Source organism: Macaca thibetana, chromosome 6 (assembly GCF_024542745.1).
Source record: "Macaca thibetana thibetana isolate TM-01 chromosome 6, ASM2454274v1, whole genome shotgun sequence".
Taxonomy (NCBI): Eukaryota; Metazoa; Chordata; class Mammalia; order Primates; family Cercopithecidae; genus Macaca; species Macaca thibetana.
The window spans coordinates 113,941,978-113,963,767 of NC_065583.1; the positions used below are offsets into that span (position 1 = coordinate 113,941,978).

Sequence of the window (21,790 nt, forward strand, 5' to 3'; positions counted from 1 at the left end):
TTGTACTTTTAGTAGAGATGGAGTTTCACCATGTTGGCCCGACTGGTCTTGAACTCCTGACCTGAGGTGATCCGCCCGCCTCGGCCTCCCAAAGTGCTGCGATTACAGGCGTGAGGCACCGCACCCAGCCGCCATTTCTTAAAATAAGACAAAGATGCAGTTTGCCATATCAATGGACTCTTCCTTTCATGAAAGATTTCTTGGTAGCATGAGATGCTGTTAGATAGCATTTCACCCACAATAGAATGTCTTTCAAAACGAGTCAAGTATCTTAATACCTGCCACTGCTTTACCAACTAAGTTTATGTAATATTCTAAATCCTTTGTGGTCATTTCATTGACATTCATAGCATCTTCACCAGGAGTAGATGGCATATCAAGAAGTCACTTTCGTTGCTCATCCTTAAGAAGCAACTCCTCATCTCTTTAAGTTTTATCATGAGATGGCAGCAATTCAGTCACATCTTCAGGTTCCACTTCTAATTTTAGTTGTCCTGCTGCTTCTACCATATCTGCAGTTCCTTCCTCCACTGAGGACTTGAATCCCTTCCTCAAAGTCATCTATGAGGGTTGAAATCAATTTCTTCCAAATTTCTGTTAATGTTGAAATTTTGATCTCTTCCCATGAATCATGCACGTTCTTAACGGCATTTGGAATGGTGAATCCTTTCCAGAAGGTTGTCAATGTACTTTGCCCAGATCCCTCAGATAAATTACTATCTATGGCAGCTGTAGTCTTACGAAATGCATTTCTTGTATAATAAGACTTGAAAGTTGAAATTACTCCTTGATCCATGGGCAGCAGAATGGCTGTTCTGTTAGCAGGCATGAAAACAACATCATCTCCTTGAACGTCTCCATCCAAGCTCTTATGTAACCAGGTACTTTGTCAAGGAGCAGTAATATTTTGAAAGGAATCTTTTGTTTTTGAGCAGTAGATCTCAACAGTGGCTTAAAATAGTCAGTAAGCCATCCTGTAAACAGATGTGTTGTCATCCAGGCTTTGTGGTTTCATTTACAGGGCACAGGTAAAGCGGATTCAGCATAATTCTTAAGGACTCTAGAATTTTCAGAATGGTAAATAAGCATTGGCTTCAACTTCAAGTCACCAGTTGCATTAGCCCCTAAGAGGAGAGTCAGCCTGTCCTTTGAAGCCTTCAAGCCAGGCATTGACATCTCCTCTCTAGCATTCCTGAAAGTCCTAGACGGCATCTTCTTCCAATAGAAGGCTATTTCATCTACATGGAAAATCTGTCATTTAGTATAGCCACCTTCATCAATGATCTTAACTAGATCTTCTGGTTAACTTGCCACAGCTTCTAAATCAACAATTGCTGCTTCACCTTGCACTTTAATGCTATGGAAACAGCTTCTTTCTTTGAACCTCAGGAACCAACCTCTGCTACCTTCCACCTTTTCTTCTACAGTTTCGTCACTTCTCTCAGCCTTCATAGAATGGGAGTTAGGGTCTTGCTCTGGATTAGACTTTGGCTTAAGGGAATGTTGTAGCGGGTTACATCTTCTATCCAGACCACTGAAACTTTCTCCAATCAGCAACAAGTCTATTTTGCTTTCTTATTATTTGTGTGTTCACTGGAGTAGCACTTTTAATAACGTTCAAGAACTTTTCCTTTGTTTCATAACTTGACTGACTGGCACAAGAGGCCTATCTCATCTTTTGACATGCCTCCCTCATGAAGCTTGATCATTTCTAGCTTTTGATTTAAAGCAAAAGATTTATGACTCTTCCTTTCACTTGAACACTTATAGGTCATTGTAGGGTTATTGACTAATCTAATTTCAACATTGTTGAGTCTCAGAGAATAGGAGGCCAAAGGAGGGGGTGAGAAATGGCTTGGTGGAGCAGTCAGTACCCATATAACATTCATCAATTGAGTTCGCTGTCTTATAAGAGCATGATTTGTGGCACCTCAAAACAATTGCAATAGTAATATCAAAGATTGCTGGTCACAATAACAGATATAATAATAATGGAAAAGTCTGAAATACTGTGAGAATTTTTACAAAAATGTGACATAGAGACATGAAGTTGAGCACATTCTGTTGGAAAAATAGCACTGACAGACTTGCCTGGGCAACATGGCAAGACCCTGTCTCTATGTAATAAAAAAGGAAATCACTGATCACAGATCACCGTAACAGATATAATAACAACGAAAAAGTTGTCCAGGTGTGGTAGCTCACACCTGTAATCCCAGCACTTTGGGAGGCCGAGGTAGGCAGGTTAGGCAGATCATTTGAGGACAGGAGTTCAAGATCAGCTTGGTCCGCATGGTGAAACCCATGTCTACTAAAAACACACACACACAAAAAAATTAGCTGGGAGTGGTGGTATGCACCTGTAATCCCAGCTACTTAGGAGGCTGAGACAGCAGATCACTTGAACCCGGGAGGCAGAGGTTGCAGTGAGCTGAAACTGTACCACTGGACTCCAACCTGGGAAACAGGGTGTGACTCCTTCAAAAACAAAGAAAAAAGTCTGAAATATTGTGAGAATCCCAAAATGTGAACAGAGACATGAAGTAAGCACATGCTGTTGGAAAAACAGCACTAACACACTTGCTTAAAGCATGGTTGACATAAATCTTCAGTTTGTAAAAAACATAGTATCTGAAGTACAATAAAGTGAAGGACAATAAAATGAGGTGTGCTTATATCATGGGCTCTTTACATGGATTATCTGATTTAAATCCCAAAATAATTGTATGAACTAACTATTATCTCCTTTTTCAAGATAAGGAAACTAAGGCATACAGAGATTAATGATGTAACTTCAATTTGAAACCAGGCAGTCTGACTTCATAACCCACAATCTTAACCACAAATGCTAACTGTCTCCGTATCTTACAGTAAAATGAAAAAAAAAAAGGCTAAATGATGATATTACAAAATGACTAAATCCTTTTGGATGGGATCTAAAATACAAAAGTCTTATATCAAACCCTCCTTTATGTGAAGAGTTAAAGTGAGTTTTCAGTGTGCTTCCTTAGAAATTTGACTACTTCTTTATACTGGAAGATTTTTCAAAGATCAAACATGAAGCTGAAGTGTAAAGACCAGCCTTTGTAACATATGTCCTGAACCTGGGATTCTCCAATACTACTGATGTCAGTGGTGGCCCATCTTGGCTGCAGTAGGGGAAGCGTGGCTAGGGCTGTGTGCTCCATGCGGCTGGCAGGAGCCAGGAACAGGCAGAAGTCCTTCCCCCTTCTGAGTTGGCAGGGCAAGAGCCTCCCCTCCTGGGCGTAGCTGCTGACCCAAGTATGCCTGTGCTCTTGGGGTACAGGAGCAGGCAGGAGCCCTGCCCTCCTGGGCACAGCTGAAGTTGCCTAAGCCATGGATGCAGACCTGAGCATCCCTGTATTCTTAGGGGCTTGGAGGAGGCAGGAGCCCCACCCTCCTGGGTGTAGCTATAGCTACCCAGCCATGGCTGTGGACCCAAGCATCTCTGTACTCTCAGGGTCCCAGGAAGCTCCCCCCACCCATTAGCAGGACCTGATCTGATCTTGGAGCAAAGCTGAGGTCAAGCCCACGCACTGTCACAACCTGGCCAAGTGTGTGTATGCTCAGGACAGCACTGACATGCTAGCCCCCTGCTGCTTCAGCCCCTACTGAGCTTTGGGCACTGACAAGCATGGGAGGGAAGTTGAGGGGGGAACTGAGCACAGCTTGGCACTGGCCTGCAGGCACCCCTCTGCATGAACAGCGTGGGTACCATAAACAGTGGTAGCAGGCAGACAGGTTCCTGGGCAGAAAGGGGTGGGTCCCTGGTGAAGCCCTACCTTCAAGCCGGGGAAGGCCTGAAGGCTGGGGGCCAGGATGCCAGTCCTGCGGACCAGAGTGGGAACTTAAGGTGCTTTTTTCGGGCCCACCCATAGGCCAATCAGCCTGCACATTCTCCCCTCTGAAGCCCATAAAAACACTGGACTCAGCCAGACTTGAGCTGATGTCAGGACAACCAGCTGCAGAGAGGAGCTACCCACTCCAGGGTCTCCTCTCTGCTGACAGCTGAGCAGACATCAGGATGATCAGCTGTGGAAAGGAGCTACACATCCCAGGGTCTCCTCTGCTGACAGCTGAAAAGACAGTGGGACAAGCAGCTGCGGAGAGGAGCTACCCACCCCAGGGTCTCCTCTCTGCTGAAAGCTGAACCCTCTACAGACGTCCTGCCTGTGGAGAGGAGCTACCCACTACAGGGTCTACTCTGCTGATAGCTGAACACTCACATTGGGACACCCTGGTTGTGGACAGGAACTACCCATTGTGCATGTTCTCTGAGCTGTTATTTTGCTCAATAAAGCTCCTCTTTGCCTTGCTCACTCTCCACTTGTTTGTGTACCTCCTTCTTCCTGGGCACGGGACAGGAACTCGGGACCTGCCGAATGGTGGGGCCTAAAGGGCTGTAACACAAACAGGACTGAAACATGCCCCTTGCTCGCCATGCTGTGGGCAACAAGGAGAGAAGAGTTGTGGCCCTTCAGAGAACTCAGACCCAGGAGCTCCCTGAGCCAGGGCTATGATATCTTCTTTTGGGCTCTGTGGTTCCCAGCGTCTCTAAGCTTCTGGGTGCCACTGTGTTCCCTAGTGCCAGCTGTGAAAGCTGCTTGTGGTACACCTGGTCCAGCTGCAGCCTTGTAGGCAGCCTTGCCTTTAGCGCCTGTGCCAGCACCTGGAGCTGTTTGCACTGCCATAGCCAGCATGCCTGGCTGTGTACAGTGGTTGGACCCCAAGCTTGCTCACTCATGCACCCCTCGTCACTCCACTTGCCCTTGGCAGGCATGGGATCCAGGCCAGTAGTGCAAGCTGAGCACAGCCTGCTAGGCTGAGTTGGCCCAGTGGGCCCAAGCAAAACTTGGGCAAAGGCACCACTAGTCACAGAGGTTTCTGGCTGGTGATGTGACACCCCAAGGATCCTGTGACACTACTGCACAGTTTTCTCAAGGTGATGGTTTTTAAATAGATACTTACAGCAAATAAAGGCCAAATCACACCATCAGCCACTACCATACGATGTACTGACAAAAATATAGACTTTGTATATCCTGCTTGTATGAAGATTTTTCAGTCATTAGTTGCATATGAGGGAGGAAGTCAACTCCAAATGACAACAAAAATGTGTGTGTGTGTGTTTGTGTGTGTAGGGGAGTATTCAGTATCCAGAAAAAAACATAAACAAATGAATAATTCATGAGTTAGAGAAAAATTGAATAAAATAAAAACAGTTATGTCATGCAGAGTACAGAAGAGAGGGCTTATTCTATTCAAAAGCCATTTTGTAGCTGGGGAGAGAGCACAGCAAATGAATGAAAGATCAACAATGTCTTCTAAAGAACAAAAGAAATGTTTGTAAGGAGAAAAAGCTAAAAATAACCCTACTGCTTACTAATTTCCCGAAAGTTGGTCATGCTGTTTCTCTGTGAGCCCTTTGGACAACATCATTTAAATATTTTTCAAAAAAGGAGGACAAAGAACCTACGAAATTTGAAAACTCAATTTCCAGCAACTGAATTCTCAAGAGAAAGGAATGCACAGTCAGCCACTGTGTATGTCCACACAGAAACCATGGGTAAGACTTACAGTCTAGCAGCCTAATGGATCTTATACAAAACAGCATGGGTGCTGAACCATTACTCACTGTTGACCAGCCAACAAATACCATTCCCCAGTTTTTAAACTATAATCCAAAGAATCCTAAAAAAGTACTTCATATAGTTATCAATGCGAACAATTTGAAGGTGTTGATAATAGTTGCTTATGGGCCATGATAACTATTGATGCTAATGTATTTCCCAGATAAAGTGGTAAAAAACATACAAAATAATCTAATTAAGAAATATTTTTTGTAGCTGACACTTCAAAGAATTTTAGGGCATTTTTTGCTGCAGGAAATATTTAGATAATAAAAGCCTAGAAAACAATGTAAACTTAGACTCCTGTTTGGTCAGAAGTTCTTGAGAGGAAGATAGTCTTCTAAATACACGATTTTGGCCGGGCACGATGGCTCATGCCTGTAATTCCAGCACTTTGAGAGGCAGAGGCAGGAGAATTGCTTGAGCTCAGGGGTTCAAGATCAGCCTGGGCAACGTGGTGAATCCCCGTCTCTACAAAAACTACAAAAAAATTATCTGGGCATGGTGGCGCATTCCTGTAGTCTCAGCTACTCAGGAGTCTGAGATGGGAGGATCGCTTGAGCCTGGAAGGCAGAGGCTGAGGCTGCAGTGAGCCATGATCACGCCACTGCACTCCAGCCTGGGCAACAGAGTGAGACCCTGCCTCAAAATAAATAAATAAATAAATAAGTAAGAGAGCTTTCTTTATTATCTTTTTTTTTTTTTTCCTGAGACAGAGTCTCGCTCTGCTGCCCAGGCTGGAGTGCAGTGGCAGAATCTTGGCTCACTGCAAGCTCCGCCTCCCGGGTTCATGCCATTCTCCTGCCTCAGCCTCCTGAGTAGCCGGGACTACAGGCGCCCACCACCATGCCTGGCTAATTTTTTGTATTTTTAGTAGAGACGGGGTTTCGCCGTGTTAGCCAGGACGGTCTTGATCTCCTGACCTCATGATCCGCCTGCCTCTGCCTCCCAAAGTGCTGAGATTACCGGTGTGAGCCACCGTGCCCGGCCTTCTTTACTATCTTTTAAACGAACAATAGGATGTCTAAAATGTACTCTGTTTCAGATTTTTACAACAGATAACTTGATGCTATAGAGATTAACTTTGCAATTCCTACAGTGCAGTAACAGCAGGAGCAGAATCATATAAATTGAAGCTTCAGAAGTCCTATGAGCTTTTGCTGTATTTAAAGGCCAAAATCTTACATGTGCTTGTTCGAATTAAGAGACCAATTGCTTTTAATGGCTACAACTAAGTGTTATTTTCATGATAGCAAATCCCAACTCAAAGAAAAGGCAGTTGCTGAAATCAATAAGTGTATTGTGCTCATGAAAAAGGACAGGCCTCAGGAGACCTGACATTGGCTGTCTGAGGTGATCCAGTATTGATTTCTTAGCAGTCATTCCACATCCTGGCCTGTCTAATCTATCCCTAAATCCAGGGATGATGGAGAAGTTTATATAACAAGGCAAGGTATTTTGTTTTAAAAAAGTGAGCACTATCTACTAGACTGTGCCATAAATAGATGATTAAAAGGCCATAGTTTTAACTTCACACATACTGAGTCAACACCGGAAATGATAGTAGTAATAAAGAGAATGTGACGACATCCTTCTTTATCTTCACAACTTCCCTATAGTTCAACAGTTCAGTATCACCATCAACCTTTAAAGGACCCAGGAAATAACATAATTTGGAGAAGTTTTGAATACTCTGCATATTAAGTTCAGAGGCTGGCTCCCAAACTAGCTATACCTTCCTGATCAGGTACATCTTATGTAAACTGCTTCTTTTCAAGATGAAAACAAATAAAGGTACTATTCAAACTCAAATGCTAGAGAGTATGCTTTATTCACCACTGTATTTCCCAAATCCAGCACCGAAAGTAGAGGATGTCCAAAAAATACCTGTGAAATGGATGAAGCCCTGGGGAGAATGTTTCTGTAAGAAGATTCAAACTTAAACAACTCAAAGATATTTTCTCTTGTTATCATTCTTGACTTGACCTCAACTTCTCACTTCTCTACCTTTTTTCAATACTTAAAATTCTACTTTTATTATTTTACTTATTATGCTTTTAATTTTTTATTTTTTGCATTTCATGTCCTCAAGCTAAATTCGAAACATTCAATACACTCTAACTTTTCTTTCTTTTGAACTGCATCCTACCATACATATGACATGTCAGACACAATAGATAATCAATAATTCTGTTTCTTAAAATAACTATATAAGCTGGGCATGGTGGGTCACGTCTGTAATTCCAGCATTTTGGGAGCCTGACATGGGCAGATTGCTTGAGCCCAGGAATTCAAGACCAGCCTGGGCAACATGGTGAAACCCTATCTCTACAAAAAATACAAAAATTACCCAGGTACAGTGGTACACGCCTGTGGTCCCACCTACTTAGTAAGCTGAGGTGGTAGGATCAACTGAGCCTGGAGAGGTGGAGGCTACATTGAGCCATGATTGTGCCACTGCACTCCAGCCTGAGTGACAGAGTGAGACCCTGTCTCCAAAAACAAACAAACAAACAAAAAACTAAACATCTCTCTCTTTAGAGATGTTTAAAAAAATATTTTAAAAATATTTTTGATTTTTAAAAAATAATACATGTAGAAAATGCACTAAGCAAATGAAAGAAATAAGCACATTCCCAAATGAACATTACGCGTTAATACATTCATATTTTGGTTTATGACTTCATTTATTTTATTTTCACATGTATGTACTGTTTGTATATGTAAAAGCAAACAAATAAAATAACAAAAAGATCCTGAAAGAAATTACATCTAAAGTAAAAGTCATAAACTGTAACAGTGTGCAGGAGTTGGGGCTAGGGAGACAGGGTGACAGCAGAGGCCACAAGGTTGACGATAGGAAGTTCACTGCATTTTAGGACAGAAACCTCAATGGTCAACTCGCACAGACGGAAACCTAGAAATAAATAAATGCATCCATTCCACATTTGCATTCATTCTACATTAGCAGAGTCTCATTTAATAAACTTAGGAGAAGGAAGTCCATCCAACGGGACCACACATTTGGAAGACCAAATTCAGACCATGAAATAGTGTTGTCTCCAGTGCATGGAATGGGAGCACAACTAGGTAATAAAGTACAGTAGTTAGGTCATGACTATCAGACCCTGGGCAGGTCCTTCTATGTCTCAGATTTTTCACTTGGAAAATGGGCACAATAACAGTACCCATCTACTTCAGAGCGTAATGTGAAGATAAAAATGAATGAATGAATGTAAAGCCTATCTTCTTCTCAGCCTGTATATTCTGCCTGACTAGGTATGGTCTTGACGGGTCTAACCTGGTTTGTCTTTCACTTCCTGAGGGTTAATACTGAAGATAAATATACCCACACAGGTCTTTAGCTGATCCTCCATCACTTCCAATACTCCAAGCTGCTCTTTCTGTTACTGTTTCAGGAATAAAACTTCTAAGTAGGCAGCAATCATGAAAACAAAATAGAACCAAATACAAACGTGATGGTTTCCAATCACCTTCCACAGATCTTCACTCAAAACCCACTGAAGGTAAGCATTTGTGAATTCTTTTGAACCTTAAGTGGCAGTAAATTGTCTTACGGCAAATGGTCTTTTTCCCCCCGCTTTCTAGTTTTGAGTTGTATATTGATCTCAAAAGAGCTGAATTACACAAGCATAGTTTTCAGAATACTTCACATATGCATGGCACCTTATGCTTTTCCAAGTGCCTTTTCACATACTGCTTGGTTTAATTCTCCCAACCATCCAGGGAAGTACATAGAATTGCTGCTGTCCCCATTTTCTGAATAAGAAGAATGAGATGGTTCAAAGAGTTTAAATAACTTTCCCCAAGTCACACAGCCAGGCCCACAGATACACAGATGATGTTTGATCCAGTGCTCTTGCCATAAGACCAGGGTGCCTTTCTGACGAATACAGGGTACATTTATCTACAGCAGTATCTAATCTAAATATTTAGAGCAGACGAGCTGCTTTGTTTAGTAGTTTTCAACCAAATTAATGATTTCAAGTCACATAATTTGAAGTTCCTCTGCCCATCCCTTTCACATTTAATTAAGAAGGCTTTAGTGTAATTCTGATGTGTTTCCATAGAATAATGACATCTTTACAATTCAAAATTCATCACCGCTCTTAACGTACAACATAACACAGACATCACAATGGAGGCTAAGAGGCATTACTACTTTACATAAGTTCAAAGGCCAGTGATTACTGACAGCTCAAAGCACAATAAAGCCATGCAACAGAAACAGATACTAGAGATATCACCTCTTGATTGCTATCTTCAAAATTACCTACCTACCCTGTAAACGTAATACGAGTGAAACTCATGTCCTGAATGATGAGATAGTAGACATATTGATCTAGCACATCTACATGTTTGAAAACTAGATGTTCTTGCCAACATGTTTAAATATTACGATGACAAGCTCAAACAAGCTCTTCTAGTCATGAAACCTGCCAACTGCCACAGTGGAGAGCTCAAACACTGAGCTGCCATTTCTTAAAACCAATCTACTGAATATATGTGGCAAATTTTTAATTCACTATATATTTCTCAGGTAAACTAGAAGTATTACTGAACATAGAAGTTGTCATTCTCCATATTCACTATCATCTATTTTAGGTCAGTACAAAAGGCTTTCAAATTATAAATTTGCAAATATATGGACTGGTGCCTACGAAAAACAAAAGTGGTGATCACTGGTGATGACCTTAAAAGTTCTTAAAATATTACAGGCTATCTGAAAGGATTAATAGACAAGAAGATATTTTTCAAAGATAATCTCATGAAGATATGACCAAGCAAAGAATTGTACCAACACACTATTCATCAGTATGACACATTTTGTGCTCATGGATGAGGTTAGGCAAAACTTAAGAACTGAATATGTCTACTGTTTCAAGAGAGACACACTAAGCTGGTGAATGCAAAATATATATTAATAGTTCAGTCACGAGTCAGACAGCTCTAAAATGTCAGAGTACCAAAAAAGATTTTCCAGTACTAAATTGACTATCTCAAAAGATCATGATTAATGTAAGAAATAATGGGAACAATGGAATGAGTTGTGGAGAACTGACCAAATACATGGCAAGCATATGATAATAAGTTTATAAGATGACTGTGCCTGAAAAAAGAACATGCATCAACAGCATTGAAAAACCTATTTGAAGATCACTATTATCTTAATAAATGTGATTAAAAGACCAAAATGCTTCCTTATGAAATAACCAAGTAAGAAGGAAACTGCTATAACTCAGGAGTTCTTAACTTGAGATTCATTACGGTGAGGGCTTTGAGGTGTCTGTGAGCCCTTTGGAATTTTACACATATTTGTAGGTGTATTTTTCTACAAGAGGTACCCACAGCATAAATCAGATTTTCATAGGGTCCTCAGATCCAAAAATGTGATCATCTACTATTTTAAAAGTAGGTCATTATTAATCTATGTACAAATATATAACTGGATTTTGGATAAGTAATACACCATAAATTTAAAATTAAGAAAATATTTTTGACTTTTCTAAATTATAAAAATGTTTTTTAAATACAAACTGGAGTTATCCTAATTAAAGGAAATGTCAACCACAGTGTGGATATTGATAGAAGGTCCACATGATAAATATTTCAGGGATCCTAGTGCTATGACAAGAGACTGTATTTATTTATTTTGAGACAGAGTGTCACTCTGTCACCCTGGCTGGAGTGCAGTGGCACAATCTTGGTTCACTGCAGTTTCTGCCTTCTGGGTTCAAGCGATTCTCCTGCCTCAGCCTCCTGAGTAGCTGGGATTAAAGGTATGTGCCAGCATGCCCGGCTAATTTTTGTATTCTTAGTTGAGACGGGGTTTTGCCATGTTGGCCAGGCTGGTCTTGAACTCCTGACCTCAGATGACCCACCTGCCTGGGCCTCCCAAAGTGCTTGGATGACAGGTATGAGCCACCAAGCCTGGCCTATTTTATTTATTTTTTGAACAGGCTCTGGTTCTACCGCCCAGGCTGGAGTGCAATGGCACAACCTTGGCTCACTGCAACTTCCACCTCCCAGGCTCAAACCATCCTCCCACTTCAGCCTCCCAAGTAGCTGGGACTACTACAGCCTCCCAAAGTGCTGGGGTTGTGGGTATGAGCTGCCATGCCTAGCCTTGCGAAGCCTAGCCACACTAGCACACCCAGCTAATTTTTTTGTATTTTTAGTAGAGATGAGTTTTTGCCATGTTGCCCAGCCTGGTCTTGAACTCCTGGGGTCAAGCAATCCTCCTGCCTTGGCCTCCCAAAGTGCTGGGATTACAGGCATGAACCACCATGTCCAGTCAGTGCTATGATAATAGATTTTAAAATCAACTAAGAAAGAAAGGTTAGATTATTCTGAAAGATTTATTTTCCTTGGATTAAAGAGAGATTAAAAATGGTTATATCAGGACATTTCTCTGGACATATTCATATATTATTCCCCTCTGTTTTTTAAAACAAAAGATGGAAGCACCAGGATAAAAGATAAAATGTTGAAAGAACCAAACAGTTTTTAAACAAAGGTGACAGAAGCATTTTGGAAATGAATGGGTACATTTTGGGTTATTACAATGATTAGGGCTACTCTGGGATATAAGGATGCTGGATGCACAGGACTGATTCTGCGCATGTTGGGACAACACAAAGACTGTTCCATGTCCTGCTTGTCATTCATACTCCCTGCTGGACTATTCACATAAATGAAAAAAACTATCAGTAACTGAGCCGAGAAACTAACCCCACTGTACATATTTTTGCAAAGCATTTTTTTTTTTTTTTTGAGACAGGGTCTCACTTTTTCACCCAGGCTGGAGTGCAGTGAGCACAGCTCACCACAGCCTCGACCTCCTGGGCTCAGGCAATCCTCCTGCCTCAGCCTTCTGAGTAGCTGGGACTACATGTGTGTGCCATCATGCCTGGCTAATTTTTGTATTTTTTGTAGAGACTGGGTTTCACAATGTTGCTGGTCTTGAACTCCTGAGTTCAGGCGATCTGCCAGCCTCGACCTCCCAACATGCTAGGGTTGCGGGTGTGAGCTGCTATGCCTAACCTTGTGAAGCATTTTTTTACACAATTTTAATTTCTAAGACTACAAGTACTAGGATCTACTGTGTAAATCGAAGTGAGATTACTTGTTTTTGAAGTTTCCCAGGAAGTGTTCATCATTTTGGAAAATCATGCCACCATTGTCAGCACTGTTCTAGGACTTGAGCTGACAACATAAACTACTTCAATCAGTTTGCACTTGCTGACGCTCCATTCAGGATTACTTCCACACAGTGCAAACCTCCGGCATACTTCATTATGTCTTACTGCATAGTCATATCCAAGTATTATCACTTGAAAAACACAAAAATTTCTTCCATTTATATTCAGTGAGGACACTGTACTGATTTAAAAAGATTCTCTGTATAAAGACCATTAAGGAAAATCCAAATAAATTGTGGTGTTCAGTCAGGAGTACTGTATGAATGCTGGCTTCTTAGCTATGACAAATGTGCTACTGGAATGGAAGATGTTAGAAGTAGGGGTGACAGGGTGAGGGACAATACAGGCAATCCTTGTATTGTCTTTGCAAGTTTTCTGCGAATCTAAAAGTATCCTAATAAAAAGGTTTTTGTTTTTGTCACTGTTGTTTTATAAGTCTACCTTTAGAGACATATAAAGATTTCAAATTAGGAAAACTGTACCTTCATTTCTGTTACTATCAGTTTTTTGGGTGGTTTTCTTTTTTTTTTTTTTTTTTAAGTCAAGGTCTTGCTCTGTCACCTAGGCTGGAGTGCAGTGGCACAATCATGGCTCACTGGAATCTCAACCTCCTGGACTCAAGTGATCCTCCCACATCAGCCTCACAAGTAGCTGGGACCACAGGCATATACCACCATGCCTGGATAATTTTTGTATTTTTGTTTGTTTTCCCATGTTGCCCAGCTGTTCTCAAACTCCTAGACCCAGGCACTCCTTCCACCTTGGCCTCCCAAAGTGCTGGGATTACAGGCATGAGCCACCATGCCTGGCCAATAATAGTATATTTCAACTATTAGGTTGAATTGCTGAACTAGACATTTTCCCATGTTAATAATGGTTAAATGTTAGCAGGTTCATATGGTTCATGCCAGAATAGTCTGAGCCTAATTAAATGGATTGTATTACAAAGTTGAGAATAAATGTACTTTTTATTTTCAGAAATAAAAAATCAGTTTTAATCTACTGCACACATACACCTCCACTCTGCCAAATTCTTTGTATAGTTATATTATCTATGATTTTAATTTGAAGTTAGTAAAGCGAAATGTTACAAAATTATTATTTAAAAATGAGTAAAGAGTCTAAGAGGATTGAAAAATCACTAAAGTAAACAAAGCATTGATAAGCAGAAGACAGAGATTACAGCGCAGTGTTTCTGAGAAATTTATACCAAATTCCTATGGAAAAGGATTACAAGGAAAGAGCAAAGTATCTGTAACCTTTCCTTATAGATAGTCTTATTCTTTTTCCATAGGCCGTTATTCAAGAAACTTCTTTCACTGGTAGATGAACCTCCAAGTAAAAATATGTTGTGAAAGAGGACAGGATAAGGAAAATTTTGGTTTTGCAGGAGGCCTATAAAATTCTTGAACACATTCAGCTTCTGAAAAAAACATGTTAGGAGCAGAAACCTGACAGCAGTCAAAAAGTTTTCTTAAAAAACCAACTGGCAGGTTTACTGGGGAAAAAAAACTCACCTGTGCACAAATCTGATGCATCACGTGACCAAACTCATGGAAGTAAGTCCTCACCTCGTCGTGTCTCAGGAGAGAGGGACGACCTGCCACTGGCTGTGAGAAGTTCACCACGAGGGCAGCCACTGCCATCATCCGGCTTCCATCAGGCAGAAGGCAGCCAGGCTGGAGACCAAAGCAGGCCGCATGATTGTATTTTCCTTCCCTAGGAGCCAGAAACACGCATTGACAAGATAGGAAAATTCTCCTCTAGCAACTACATTGGCATGGCCTCTTCCGGTCATTAAGCCCTATCTGTTACCAGAGATGCTTTTAAACATTAATTTACCTTTTAGAAAGTAGGTTATTTTGCCAAAATGGAAAACCTAACACTAAACAAACAATAACTCCACTATCATTCTGTGTGAACTCCAAAGTTTCTTTTGTTGAAAAATCTCAAGGTAAGAATGAAGAACGCATGTGACACCGACAGCTGAATGTCCAATTTATTTTAATGACGTTCTACTTTTCTTTTTCAAAGATGGGATTATTAAACACTAAACAATGCTGAAACACAAATTTGAAATAAAAGATACAGCTTGACTCACTAGGCAGCCTTTTCATTAAAATCGGAATAAAAAACTGAATTTCAGACAATAAGGTTTCTCCTTTTATTTGAGGAGGAAAGAATCAGTAATCACAATTAAATAAGCTTCTTTTATAAACCAGACAGGCCTTTTTGAAACAGAATGCTTTTAGTTAGCCTGGGAAAATGCATAAATTATACTATCAATTAGTCTATCCTTACATAGTGTGGCATCCGTGATGGTCTTTCCAAAAGCTATTAGACTTCATTCTCCAAAAGCTATCAGACTTTCATTCTCCAAAAGCTATCAGACTACATTCTGGGAGTAGGTGTCCTTTCCCCCTTTTCTTTTGCTCAGAAGACTAATAGTACCTGTTTTTTTTTTTTTTTTTTTGAGACAGAGTCTTGCTCTGTCACCCAGGCTGGAGTGCAGTGGCGTGATCTCAGCTCACTGCAACCTTCGCCTCCCGGGTTCAAGCAATTCTCCTGCCTTTGCCTCCTGAGTAGCTGGTATTACAGGTATGTACCGCCATGCTGGTTAATTTTATTCTTGTTGTTTTGAGATGGAGTGTCGCTCTGTTGCATAGGCTGGGATGTGGTGGCAAGATCCTAGCTCACTATAAACTTCACCTTCTGGGTTCAAATGATTCTCCTGCCTCAGCCTCTAGAGTAGCTAGGACTACAAGTGCCTGCCACCACGCCCAGCTAATTTTTGTTTTTTTAGTAGAGATGGGGTTTTGCCATGATGGCCAAGCTGGTCTCAAACTCCTGACCTCAGGTGATCCGCCCTCCTTGGCCTCCCAAAGTGCTGAGACTACAGGTGTGAGTCACTGTGCCCAGCCTGATTTTTGTACTTTTAGTAGAGACAGGGTTTCACCATGTTGGCCAAGCTGGTCTTGAATTCCTGGCCTCAGGTGATCCACCTGCCTTGGCCTTCCAAAGTGCTGGGATTACAGCCACTGCACCCAGCCAGTACCTGGTCTTTTTAAAACCTATTCTGAATACCCTTTTTAAAAGTCAGTTAGACAAATAAAACAAGTTAATCCCTTTTACCTTCATGAAGAGAACATCTAAGATGACAGGAAGTAAACATTAACTTTAGGTCACTGCTTTCACAAAGATTACTCTGCCACCCATACCAGGGTGCTGGTAGCAATGACCAGATCTCTGAGTACAAAAGAAATTAATTATATCCTGGCAGGGAGACAGCAGAATGAGGTAGCAGGAATTGTTCTTTGACCCTGGAAAGAAAATCTGAGGACAGTTATAGCAGACTCCAATGTTAAAGGATTACTCCTGAAAGAGTTCTTGGGTTAAAACTATATCCTGACACTTTTTAGTTAAAAGTAAGACTCATCTATATTTGGCAGGGTTTTACTTTTAGGTCATAATATAAGTGAAAGTAAGTCTGTAAAGCACCAGGTGATACGGTTTGGCTGTGTCTCCACCCAAAGCTCATCTTGAGCTGTGGTTATCATAATCCTCACGAATCGTGGGAGGGACCTGGTGGGAAGTAATTGATTCACAGGGGCAGTTACTCCCATGCCAGTCTCATGATAGTGAGTGAGTTCTCACAAGATCTGATGGTTTTATAAGGGGCTTTCCTCCCTTTGCTTGGCACTTCCCCTTCCTGCTGCCACGTGAAGAAGGATGTGTTTGCTTCCCCTTCTGCCATGATTGTAAGTTTCCTGAGGCCTCCCCAGCCCTGCAGAACTGTAAGTCAATTAAACTTCTTTCCTTTATAAATTACCCAGTCTCTGTCAGTTCTTTACAGCATTGTGAGAACGGACTAATACACCGGGATAATCACTTAAAGACACTTCTGCCCACCAACTGGATGACACAGTTACTCAACCTACTTTTCAGCACTCAAAGTCAGTGGATTACAAACCTGTATGTATTACTGAATGAGGGGGATACTATCCTCTACTTTGATCTATTTAGTAAAATGATTAGTAATTATAAGAGGTTGACTTTGCTTTAGAAAGTAGCCTGGGGAGAAAGAGATCCAAATCCTTTTGTGTCTGATGAAACACTATGGAATCTATAGTTATTACATGCTACAGACACAATTATAACATTTTTTTGTAATTGTTACCACTGATATCTGGGCAAGATGATTTGCATATATAGTCTTTAATGAATAAAATAATCCTGTAAAAGGATTTCCAGTCCCATATTACAGAGGAAGAAACAGAATCTCAAAGAGGTTACGTCACTCAAGCATTCAAACTCAAATCTGACTGACTGCAAAGGTTTTGCTACTTCTACTAAACTGTGCTGCCTCTCAGCCAGACTGAAGGGAGTGGCCATAGATGAATAGCAGACAGATTACCTAATAAACATTCTGGTGCTCAATTTTATTTTATTTATTTATGTTTTTTGAGTTAAGAGTCTTGCTCTGTTGCCCAGGCTAGAGTGTATTGGCGTGATCTTGGTTCCAGGGTTCAAGCTATTCTCATACCTTGGCCTCCCGAGTAGCTGAGACTACAGATGCCTGTTTAATTTTTGTATTTTTAGTAGAGATGGGGTTTCACCATATTGGCCAGGCTGATCTCGAACTCCTGACCTCAAGTGATCTGCCCACCTCAGCCTTCCAAAATGCTGGGATTACAGGTGTGGGCCACCATGCCTGGGTGGTGGTCAATATTAAATTAAGTAAATGTAGTGCACAAACTAGATGATGATGACAATGACAATAGTAGCAGCTAACTTTGATTAAGCCTTCGCTATGTGCTGAGCAGTCTTCTAAATGCTTTGCATGTATTTAACCAATTTAATCCTTACAATGACCATACAAAGCAGCTACTATTAATATTCCCATTTTATAGGACCTATAATATAGGTAAGAAAACTGGGGCATAGAAAAATTAAGTAACTTACCTAGTAAATGATGACGCCAGACATTCTGGCTTCAGACCCACATTTTAAATCTCTATACTAAGAAGCCCACGTGAGAAATATGAAAGAGTAGTGTCTGTTTTTTAATTAATTTTTTTAGAGATAGGGTCTAGCTCTGTCACCTAGGCTAGAATGCAGCAGTATGATAATAGTTCACTGTAACCTTAAACTCCTGGACTCAAGTGACCCTCCTGCTTCAGCACAGCTAGGACTACAGGTGTGCACTACCACACCTGGCTAATTTTTAATTATTATTATTTTTTTGAGACAGGGTCTCACTCTGTCACAGAGGCTGGAGTGCAGTGTTGCAATCTTGGCTCACTGCAGCCTCCACCTCTGAGGCTCAAGTGATCCTCTCACCTCAGCCTCTCGAGTACCTGGGACTATAGGCATGTACCACCACACCTGCTAATTTTTGTATTTTTTGTAACAACAGAGTTTTGCCATGTTGCCTAGGCTAGTCTTGAAGTCCTAGACTCAAGCAATCCACCTGCCTCGGCCTCCCAAAGTGCTGGGACTACAGGCATGAGCCACCGCACTTGACCTAATTTTTAAATTTTTTGTAGAGACAGGGCCTCACTGTATTGCCCAGGCTGGTCTCAAACTCCCAGCCTTAAGCAATCCTCCCACCTTGGCCTCCCAAAGTGTTGGGATTACAGGCATGAGCCACTGTGCCTGGCCAAGAGTAGAGTCTTAAAGTAGGTAGCAGCTGAATCCCTAAGGTCCCTTCCAACAACGTGATCCTCAGTACCTTGGATAGAGGTCCAAATAGAACTGTCCCAATACTTCTCCTGTAGCTTTATCCTTCACAGTATAAAGTGTAACACTCTTGTTCCAAACATGGGCATCTGTCACTTGCTCAAATGAGAGTCCCAACAACTCCTGGTAGGTGTTCAGCAAGCCTTCGGTGACCACCTCAATTGGGAAGTATTCCTTGAGGAACTCTTGGTCTATGGAGTACTTGAGTTCCTCTGTCTGAGTCATGTAGTAATATAGATCCCAGGCATTGATTTTCCCATCATATTCAAAACCCCTGTCTTCACATTCCTTTTTCTTCAAATTCAAAATAAACTCTCGTTCTGCTTCACCCAAGGGTTTTAATTTCTGGCTTAAATCATCTGTGAAGGAAAAGGGAAAAGTTAGTGATCTACTTGCTTTTGGGAGCAAACATACTCATAAATACCACTTGTGTTTTAGCACGGTGCTTCCTCCTTTGCAGTATTCAATACAGAAAAATCAGGGGGAAAGAGGGAAAGGAGGAAAAAAGTGAGGGAGGAAAGCAGGCTCTATTATGGAAGCACACTTTGCTCTTCGGGGTTATTGATTTTATGGTCCTAGCTCCTCTTTTATTTTTTATTTTTTTGAGACGGAGTCTCGCTCTGTCGCCCAGGCTGGAGTGCAGTGGCCCAATCTCAGCTCACTGCAAGCTCTACTCCCGGGTTCACACCATTTTCCTGCCTTGGCCTCCAGAGTAGCTGGGACTACAGGTGCTTGCCACCACACCTGGCTAGTTTTTTGTATTTTTTTTTTTAGTAGAGATGGGGTTTCACTGTGTTAACCAGGATGGTCTCCATCTCCTGACCTCATGATCCACCCGCCTTGGCCTCCCAAAATGCTGGGATTACAGGCATGAGCCACCGTGCCCGGCCACCCCTTTTTCTTTTAACACCACCAGAACTGGGCCATGAGTTCCTCAATTCATCACCAAAGCTCAAGTTTATCTCAGAGAACACTGACTGAAGAATGTTATTCAGGAAGTAAAGCAACAGTGAAGCCAAAGTCATGTACATGATTATTCTTCGATGCAGTTAGTCGGACTCCTAAGAAAGCTAGGAAAAACACATCAGACGTGACCTGTGGTCAATGTTATCTAGAAATTCCTATCAATGGGTTTAGTTTCTCATTACCCCATTTCTATGAAGGTCTATCTGGACACAGCAATTCCAGTTTTCAGCTGGAGAAAGTTCTGAGAACCACAAATTATATTGCTGTGGTCAATTTTTCACTTTACTGCATTTGGCTAAATGAGTATGGTCTTATGTATTTATTTTTTACATTTCTGTTACATATGTTAAGATATAAACGTGCCTGGCTCGGCAGAGGACATGGCAGTTCAGAAGGCAACCCCACAAAGTGAGAGATGGAGGAGCAGCCCGAGGAATACTGTGAAATGAGGAAACTCATGGAGGATACAAAGATACAGTTTTCCATATATGTATGTGTGTGTGTGTGCATGTATGTATACACACGCACACGCGTGCACGCGCACGCACACACACACACATATATACAGAGAGAGAGCTAGCGAGCAAGTGAGAGAGCGAGAGAGTTTTGCTATGTTGCCCAGGCTGGACTCCAACTCCCAGATTCAAGGGATCCTCAAACCTTAGCCTCCCAAGAGGACACTTTGCATAGGAATATGCCAATCTCAAATTAGAAGGAAAACTCCTTTAAATAAATTAAGTTAGTCAGGTGGTTACTAAGGAACATTTTAGTGTATGCAATCACCACTGAAGGAAACATTCTCTACAAACCTGTTAACTCTCTTAGCCATTCTCTTTTATATCATGCATCAAACTGTAGAGTAATTACCTGTTCACACTTCTGTTGTTTCCAGTAAGTGACAAATCCATTGAGAAAAGGACCTTGTCTCTTTTTAAAAAATTATCTTTATTTTCAGAGACAGGGTCTTGCTCTGTCACCCAGGCTGGAGCACAGTGGCGTGATCATGGCTAACTGTAGCCTTGAACTACTGGGCTCAAGGGATCCTCCCACCTCAGCCTCCCAAGTAGCTAGAATTACACGGGCACGTCTCACTGTGCCTGGCTAATTTTTAAATTTTTCTGTAGACACAGGGTTGGGGTCTCTTTGTTTCCCACGCTGGTCTTGGACTCTATGCCTCAAGTAGTCCTTCCACCTTGGCCTCCCAAAGTGCTGGGATTACAGGCATGAGCTGCCATGCCCAGCAAAAAGGACCTTGTTTTATTCCTTTCTGTAATCCTACTATTTAGCATACTGCCTAAGACTGAATAGTTATTTCATAAATGTCTCATGAATGAATGAGTGAATTATACAATAACAAATACGTACCATTTATGGTGTTAAACCTTAATATAGTCATTAGATAATAGTTTTTATGTATATTATTTTATATTACAGTTATTAGATAATAGTTTTTATGTATATTATTTTATATTAGTTCTGTATATTAACAAGTGGTTTCTGGAATATTAAATGTTTTTTGTTTATATATGTTCTATTTTTATGTACATCATATTTGTCAGCTTATTTTATACAAATTCATAAGCAGCCATGCTATGACTACTAAATCCCTAGTGACAACAGTGAATAATGCCAGTAACTTTAGTAACTCTCTGTTAGAACCTACATGTCATATTAGGAATTAGTATAAAGAGCCTAAACAAGATATAAGATACAGTGAAGCCAGGCCTATACAGCAATATAAACAATGAGCAGTCCCTAAAACCAAGCATACTTCTAACACATAATAGGTGATCAATATACTTCTCTCGAATGAATGAAAAGTAGGATGTCCTCAAAGGCATATTATGTTCTGAGGCCTTCTGTCCCGTTGACATGGTACAGCAAAACAGTCATAGGAAAAAAAAAAAAAACTAACCTAGAAAGGCTGTTACGCGGCTTGTGCTCTTTGCAGTGTTCATTTCAAGGACGAAGTCAGCATGTGTGCTATAACCGAGTAGTTTGGCTACCTTGGCCCGCAGTGGGAGTAGCTGCTGCAAAATTATGGTGTTTTCCTAGTAATAAACAACAGCAACAAAACAAAGGCTAATCAATAATTTGATCCAAAGCACTAAAAGGAAGAATTATTGTATGTATTTTTAGGTTTGTAAAATTGTCAAATATTTTTAGAGCATTTAAACTTCTGTCCCATTTGGTGTTATAGGCTTTTTTTTC

At 41.1% G+C, this 21,790-nt stretch overlaps 1 protein-coding gene across 4 annotated transcripts in view; it reads right to left on the minus strand.

Moving 5' to 3' along the window:
* Positions 1-21,790, minus strand: part of NLN (neurolysin) — a 103,215-nt gene that overhangs the window by 22,185 nt on the left and 59,240 nt on the right. For all 4 annotated transcript variants that reach the window (XM_050793739.1, XM_050793740.1, XM_050793743.1 and 1 more), the window contains 3 exons: positions 21,495-21,630; positions 18,606-18,972; positions 14,392-14,593 (listed from right to left, as the gene is read on the minus strand). In XM_050793739.1, the coding sequence (XP_050649696.1) occupies positions 14,392-14,593; positions 18,606-18,972; positions 21,495-21,630 (705 nt within the window). The remainder of the gene's footprint in view (positions 1-14,391; positions 14,594-18,605; positions 18,973-21,494; positions 21,631-21,790) is intronic.